The 8,080-nt window shown below is 42.9% G+C and overlaps 1 protein-coding gene across 3 annotated transcripts; it reads left to right on the top strand.

Moving 5' to 3' along the window:
* Positions 1–6,351: 6,351 nt before the first annotated feature.
* On the top strand, positions 6,352–8,052 carry LOC112272879 (uncharacterized). 3 transcript variants are annotated; one of them, XM_024501054.2, is made up of 3 exons: positions 6,352–6,617; positions 7,029–7,115; positions 7,265–8,052. In XM_024501054.2, exons 1-3 carry the CDS (start codon positions 6,597–6,599, stop codon positions 7,760–7,762), a joined length of 606 nt encoding a protein of 201 aa, XP_024356822.1. In that variant the 5' UTR covers positions 6,352–6,596; the 3' UTR covers positions 7,763–8,052. The 3 variants fall into 3 exon arrangements, with proteins under 3 accessions (XP_024356822.1, XP_024356824.1, XP_024356823.1); XM_024501056.3 differs by having other exon boundaries at positions 6,352–6,633; XM_024501055.3 differs by having other exon boundaries at positions 6,352–6,636.
* The last annotated feature ends 28 nt before the right edge of the window (positions 8,053–8,080 follow it).

Here is an 8,080-nt window from a genome sequence, read left to right as displayed (position 1 = left end):
TGGATCTCATAATTGATCTCGGCTGCTGAGAATTTTCTTGAATGAAAAGCTATCGGATGAAGTTTGTCATCTGTTCCCATTTGTGATAAAACTGCACCCAAGGCAAAATCCGATGCGTCTGTTTCCATAAAAAATACCTTGGAAAAGTCAACACGATATAAGACTGGTGCAGAGACAAACGATGTCTTCAAGGCTTCAAATGCTGCTTCCGCTTCTTGATTCCATTGAAATTTATCTTTACTAGTCAAGCGTGTAAGTGGAGCTGCAACTCGTGAGAAGTCTTTGATGAAGATTCGATAGTAATTGGCAAATCCCAAGAAACATTGGACATCTCTTACAGTCTTTGGAATCTTCCAATCCATGATTGTTTGGACTTTCTTAGAATCCATCATGAGACCATCATTTGAAATGATGTATCCTAAAAAGTCAACTTGAGTAGTATGAAATACACACTTTTCCATCTTGGCGTACAATCCTGCATCTCTAAGTTTTTGTAATACTCGACGAACATGTATTTCATGTTCTTCAACGTTCTTGGAATAGATCAGGATATCGTCTAGATAGCAGACGACAAAATTATCTAAGAATTCACGAAATACATCATTCATGAGATGTTGAAAAGCAGCTGGTGCATTCGTGAGTCCAAAAGGCATGACATTGTATTCAAAGTGTCCGTACCTGGTTCGAAACGCAGTCTTCCATTCATCTCCTTCTTTGATCCGTACTAGATTATATGCTCCTCTTAGATCTATTTTTGTATAGATCTTAGCTTGATTTAACTGGTCAAGGAGTCCTGATATCAAAGGTAATGGATACCTGTTCTTGATTGTGATCTTGTTGAGTCCTCGATAGTCAACACACATTCGTAAAGATCCATCTTTTTTCTTTACGAATAAAATTGGAGCTCCTGCTGGAGATTTTGAATGACGTATGAAATTCTTCGCTAAATTCTCGTCAATATATGTTTTGAGTTCAGCCAACTCATCTTGCGATAAACTGTAAATTGGTCCAAATGGTGGCTGAGTTCCTTCCTTGAGATCGATTGAACAATCGTATGGGCGATGCTCAGGAAGAATATCTGCATTCTTTTTCTCAAAAACGTCTTGATAATCCTGATATTGACTTGGAATGCCACTTGAAGTCTTTACGCTTTCAGAAATAGGTGCAGCATAAATAGCAAAAGTTGATCCTTCTTTTGCTGCGTGTATAAATGCTTTTGCACCTATAAGTGCGGGTTTTACTATACTAGACTCATGGTTTTTTACTTGATTAATAGAACTGTTACTAATGCTCCGAGGAAAATCAAGTTTACGAGAAATCCAATCTATTCGAGGATTATACTTTTCTAACCATGATAAGCCTAAAATTACTGGATTAGAGGGAGATCTAATTATATTAAAAATTACGCAACTATTATGACCATTTATTACTACATCTACAGGAAGTGTTTCGTGAGTTACATCTCCAGAAGACAACGGACGACCATCTATAACTTCGACGTGTACAGGTTTAGTTTTTTGTATTAATGATATTCTATGACATCTAGCAAATTCTTCATCTAAAAAACAAGCTGAGGCTCCTGAATCTATCAAGGCAGAGGCTTTGTAATTATTAGGTCCTAAACGCACATCTATTATAAAACAAGGAGATGGTTCTGAGGAGAGGATAGGACCTTCATTAGAAGTTGTACAAGATTCCAGCCGCACGGTCCCTATTGTAGCTGGACGTACTCGTTTTCCGACATACTGTCTTCTTTCACAGTCGTACTCCTCATTTTGTAGTTACGTCGCTTCTTTGGACAATGTTGAGCAGTGTGCTTAGGTTCTCCACAATATAAGCACAATCCTTCTTGTCGACGACGAGACTTTTCTTGCTCAGTAAGAGGTTTGAAACGTACCGCATCAATTTGCATATCCTCTACTTCCGAAGGTATGTGTTGAGGAGACGTCGGTGTTGCCATTGAATTGTAGTAACGTTGAGGCCCACTTGTACGACTCTCGGATCGAAATTCAAAAAGTCGATTGTCGCACTTCACAGCAAAGTCAATTGCTTGACTCAATGTTTGAGGATCAGGTAAATTAAGCATCAATTTCTTTACCTCATATTGTAATCCGTAGAGAAATTGACTCACAAGTGCGGCATCATCCCACTTGATATCAGTTGCAAGTTGTCGAAATTGCGAAGCATATAATGTTACTGATCGATTGCCTTGTCGCAAAATACGGATCTTGTTGGTTGCAACACGAATTGCATCATGTTCTCCAAACATGGATCGAAACTCCGCCAAAAAAGCCTCCAGATTATCCAATATTGGATCTCGTCGTTCAAGAAAAGATGAAAACCATGACAATGCTGAACCTGAAAGAAGTGTACCAATGAATCTAACTTGTGACCCTGGAGTTGGATAGCTCTGGGGTTGAAGTTCAATTACTAGTTGGACCTGATTGATGAATCCTCGAAACTTGGATCTGGTACCATCAAACTTCTCGGGCAAGGCAACTCTCGGTTCTCTAACACTCGAAGGGTGTTCCATTCTGGGAGAAGGGACATGGTTTGGTGTAGATGTTGAAGCAGCCCCAATCATCTCTATATCTTCACTTCCTACCATTCTTGTTGCTCCTTGTGGTGGTAAATTGAGTTGATGCATCGCAAGCATTAACTCCCTCAATTGCTCTTGCATCTGTGCCATTGCACTCTTCATTTCAACAAGCTCTGCCATAGTAGCACTTAGAAAAGAGAAGATGTCTAATAACGCTCAAAACAAATAGAAGAGAGGAATTGATAACAAAGAAAATACTAAGAACAATATCAGTTTAAAAGAGGGTAATCCGCAACTTCTAATGTGCTTATGTCTTATCAAGAAAAAGGGGTAATCCACTCTTAATCAAGAAAAGACAAAGCTCTGATATTGTAAGTGTACTCTTGTCAATCTGTCAAGGACAAGAACTCGATGAAAGCTAAAGAGTAAGTGAGACTTTTCTCAAAAAGAAATAGGACAAAATAGAAATATGTATATTAAGAAAGAAACTGGAATGGCTATTGCCAAAATACAAGAAAACTAGAGACCCTTGAAACTAGACTAGAAGCAAGAAAGGAGTTGACAAGAGTGAAGAGGGCTTCACTCTTGCCTCTATATATACTATCTAACTAGAAGCCACGTGGCGATGTTCTATAAGACCTCCAATATATGTTGACTTTCTAGGCCACATGCCTTTGCTTGCAAGGCAAGTTTTCTATGGATGGACCACGTAGTTAGCTTGTTCTTTAAGCTTCCAACATGTGTGGCACATGGCTAACTTGTTGACCAAGTTTCTAACCTAAAAGTCAACTATAGACTCCTATAAAGTCAAAGCAGCGTCTATGAAGCTTCTAAGAAGCTTCTCTAGAAGATATTACACAATTAACCTACTTTTATCTACTTTTACATACTTTTATCTATTCATATAGGTAATTATATGTATGTCCGTGACAAGCATCTATGAAGCTTTTAAGAAGCTTCATTAAAATATATTATAAAATAAATCTACTTTTATTTACTTCTACTTTATTATATAAGTAAATATTAATATATATCTATATATATATATATATATATATATATTTTTTTTTCATATTCACTTAATGACGATGTAATTGGCATTTTCATATTCACTTAATGACAATGTAATAGAGTATATATCTACATACATACCTAAATTTTTTGTGTTAGCCATGAACTAAGATTCAATCTTATCTTTGTAGTGTGTCCATTTTGCTTGGCATCCTTCTTCTTACTTTGTTGGAGCGAGTGGCACATGAGTTAATTGCATCTTCCATTCCTTGTGGTATTGTGTTGTATGTATTGGATTGACCCCTTCTTTGTTAATTGTGCAGTCCTTAACTTACTTTGCTGCAAGTTACTAAATATAGAACCAAAATCCTAAATATAAGAGCTCTGCCACTAAAAGCTCTCTGTTCCATTTGAGTAATGGCTAAGAGTATAAAGATAGCAAAGCTTTTTCCTCTATTGTGGTTGAACACATAAATTGCTGTTGGAGGCAATGCGTGATCTGCACATAGGCGTGGAGGACCTTCTCGAAGCCTCATTGCTTTCCCCTCCATATCTCTCTTCTTCTTTCATGGACATGATTTCATATTTGGAGTATTGATGACATCACCCCATATCATACAATTGCAGAAAGACCTCTAGTTAGAACCTCGACAGAAGTGAAAGAGCACTGGCACATGTTGGTCGATGTCTTCAACGGGGAACCTGAAGCTCAACCACCAGGAACCCAATCATTCAAAGGCATAAGCTGGAGATCAGCGAGTGCGCTAAACATGAATCAACTAAACATATGAAGGGGGCGTGCTCGAGGAGGAGGAGCCTTTCCGCGTCAGCTCAGCTATCGTTCGGACGTCTTGGTTTCTCCCAAAGCAAAGCTGAAATGACCAAAGTCAATGGACAAAACTCATGGAGATAAGATTGTGCCACAGTGAGTGAACCATCAACAAGCAACACACATTAAAAACCAGTCACTTCACCAATGCATAGCCTCCAACTTAGACGCCATGGGGGCAAAATCTCCAATCCCAAAATTGGAAACTCATTCTAAAAATTTCAAGTAGGCATCTACTGTCCAGTACTTTACGGGGAATTAATGGGGAAAGCACATCGTCGAAGCTTTTCCGTGACGCTGACTCTCTGTAGGGTTGCTTCGACGCTCTTTATCAATTGTTTACAGACAACATGGATCCCGACGCAGTGACCGACAGTGGGTCCCATCACCGAGTGTGGACCGCGACCTGGAGGAGAGGAGGAGGAGGAGCAGTCGGTCGGGTTGAATGAATGGCCTCGGGAATGGCTCCCCTCCGATGATTCTTCACGCACACGCAATTGCACGACGCCCAGATGACGCTGAGCGGGCTATGCCACGGAGCTCGTGTCGTTATCTCGGATCGTTGCTGTTGGAGGAGGGGATCTTCAAAGCCCCAATTTAGCACCCTGATTAAAAAGCCTAGCATTCAATTTCGGATGTTCACCCGCGCTGGATTCTAATGCGGTCCAACCACTCGTCAAAAACCAATCCCCCGTTGCCCGCATAGCATTTATTACATAAGCATCGCGTACTTAGTAAAATTTAGCGTCTACCACGCCTTCGTTGACATTGTGGGTCCTGTTGATAGGTTTTCCAGCTTGGGTCATTTGCATGCAGTGTTGTGTTGACTGTAGGATAAAACTTCGAGCTTGTGCAACTGGGGAGGAGCTCTAACCTAAACCGTAAAAACTTGGTTTGCTGGGCTTTTTAGACTGTCGAGGCGGATTTCACAGCTACGTTGTGTATATACCGTCCGAATACTCAAAAATGTTGGCCAGGGTTTTCGGTGTGGCTAGCATTGCAAAAATTGGTATTCGGATGGTGGGTGGTGCAGCTGCCGTTGCGGCACAAACGACCTTGTACACTTTCGTTATTAACGAGGTGAATCCTGTTGGACCCCTCGTCGATATCACACGAAGGATAGCTCTTGTGTTCAGAACGCCGCCTCAGAAGTTAAGAGGCTCTGCATGACCACCCCGTCAGAGATTGCTGCAGTTATTGAGCAGGAATGCGGTTATTACAATTGTACTGAAAAGAGACAGAGCATCAGCATTTGGTTCAGAATTACTTCAGTCTGCACGCGGTACTGAAAGCTGGAGTGGACACGGATCCAGATTCGGATTCCAAACCTGAGGTAATAGTGGGTGCGGTCTCAATTACCGCCAGCACAGCGCAAGTCCCCAGAGTCCCAAGGTTCCAGAAACTACCCCCCCCCCCCAGCCCGCTTTCTGAGTATCTGTTATTAATAAGTGGTTCTTATCTCAGCAATGCTTCGAACCCGGAGCCTCCTGGTTTCTGGTCTACGCTGACTCGACGAAATTTCCAATGCGAAATATGTGTGCGTGTTCCTGCACGACCATGTGCACGGCAGTAAGGCCTCTAATCTGCTAAGTAACAACGCCGTCGGCAAGAAATGCAGGGAGTCCGGTAAACTCGACGTGATTCCTGTCAGTAGTTACGTTCTCAGGCACATCGAGATTCACTGCAAATGCTGTACAATAGTGCTTGTGGCACAGGTTGTGTGGTGATGACCCAATTCTCAGAAATCGGAGAAGCGAATGTGACATTTACAGCTGTAACTTGCACGCACATGTGCGGTAGAAGTGAAGTTCCCGTAAAAGCAATGAGGTTAATTACAAAAAGTCCGAGGTCTTTAAATCAGAGTAGAGAGTACTGTAGGGAGGAATTCCAAACCGCGTAGAACAGGGGCTCAGGCGTTGGCTCCGGGCGTATAAGAAAGTAGTTCCCCGCGGGAAGCCTCAATCGTTCCTCAGTCTCCTCTCAACCTCAACAGCGGCCCCTTCGCAAGCAGTTGTGTTTAGTTTACTACAATTCTCTCTCTGGAATTGGAGATTGTCAAAGAGCGAGCTCCAAGAATTAGAGTCGTGTTCAAGTACTGAGACCTGACTTGTTGAAGTATTAGCGTGTCTTTGAGCATTTTCTGAGATTCGGGAGGATTGCCCGCACTGCACCGATCGCAGGAGTGCTATTCTGTGCTCTAGCTGCAACAGCGTCGCGATGGATCCTCAACACCAAGCAGTACGTACTCCTCAACGTGGTGATTCTTTTTCTTGCTCGAACTCATCGCTTTCTGCCCATTCACAGACAGCAGGACATGTAGAGTTTTTTTCCAACTAGGAAAGGGTGACAAAGTGCCTGCTAATGCTTGAAAGACTTTGATTCACGCTCCACAGGGTAGCACAGAAACATGACGTCGTTGAAACAGAGCTCTTGTTTCCAATGGCTTCATCGCTGGCTTGCTTTACTTTAAGGTGTAGCATTTTATAGCTTCTCGTTTCAAGGAAAGGGCTCTCGGTTCCCAAACTTCTGTGAGAGCCCGTTTGATAGCAATGAGGCGTGAAGTGGAAGCTTTGAGAGCGATTAGATGGATGCAGAGGTTGAACAGCAGCTGTGTGCTAATTATGATCGATATTTTTGCGACTTACGCAGATTTATGCCAAAGAGCAAAAGGACGTTCCAGACTGGATGAAGGCTCACCACGAATGGCAGGCAGCAGTCGATATCAACAAGTTGCCCGTAAGCAGACCAATCTCTGCTCAGTCGATTGCCAATCGTCGTATAAATCATCGCACATCTATTTGCTATTCTGGTTGCAATTACTAAAACAGTTTTCACCCCAAAGCCTTTCGACCGTCTCACTTACCTCTACATGATGACCTGTGCAGAAATACCAATTGAAGGTGAAAATGTGCTGCATGAAATGTGAGGAGAAAGTGCTGGAGGAGATCCGTGAAGTGCACGGCGTCTTCGACGTGAAGGTCGATAGAATGAACAGCAAGGTTGTGGTGGTGGCTCTGCCTCCTCCCAACATTCTGGACGAGCACGAGGTCCTGCGAAAGGCTAAGAAAATCTACAGGAAGGCCAAGTTTGTGGAGCTGGACGCCAGCGAGAAACCCAAGAATGAAGACAACAAGAAAAAAGAGGATGACAAGAAGAAGGCCGAGGAAGCGAAGAAGCAGAAGGAACAACATGCGGGGAATTCCACCACCAACACCACGTACTACACCTCGCAGCCTTACATCTTCTGGCCGGGCCAGCGATTCGTCCCTCCCCAGGCAGGAGAGTATCGCCCAAGCCAATGGTATGGTCCTCCATACCAGTACCCACCGTTGCCAAACCAGCAAGAGGGCTCCCGCTTGCAACAATACGTCTATTACTACTAAACACCAACAACACCAACACCAACAGTACCAACAACAGCGTAGTCTTCGACGACAGCTTGTAACAACACCAGCTTTGCGATGCTCAAAAACTCCTCGAAGCTTGGTAGGCTGCCACCACTCGATGGAGGATAAGAGCAAATTTTCCCCCTTTTGTACATTACCTTGGTAGAGAGAGCTAGACTTCGCTGGACTTGGAGGAGCTTCGACGTGCGGAAATCGAAGCTCCTGATGTGTACATATTGTCGCGGCATAAGTTTATGAGAAAGGTCGGGTGATTTTCCTTTACAACATCCAGAGGAGTTTGGGGTTTCTGGGTGG

This window comes from Physcomitrium patens, chromosome 19 (genome assembly GCF_059467195.1).
Source record: "Physcomitrium patens ecotype Gransden chromosome 19, ASM5946719v1, whole genome shotgun sequence".
Taxonomy (NCBI): domain Eukaryota; kingdom Viridiplantae; phylum Streptophyta; class Bryopsida; order Funariales; family Funariaceae; genus Physcomitrium; species Physcomitrium patens.
The sequence above is the reverse complement of the archived record's forward strand: the minus strand, read 5'-3'. Positions and strand labels throughout refer to the sequence as shown.

Bases quoted from the DNA above. Each gene is read 5' to 3' on its own strand.
- LOC112272879 (XM_024501054.2), top strand. From the start codon at position 6,597: ATGGATCCTCAACACCAAGCA. The intron at 6,618-7,028 runs GTACGTACTCCT...CGACTTACGCAG, and splicing joins TGGATCCTCAACACCAAGCA to ATTTATGCCAAAGAGCAAAA. The intron at 7,116-7,264 runs GTAAGCAGACCA...TGACCTGTGCAG, and splicing joins TCGATATCAACAAGTTGCCC to AAATACCAATTGAAGGTGAA.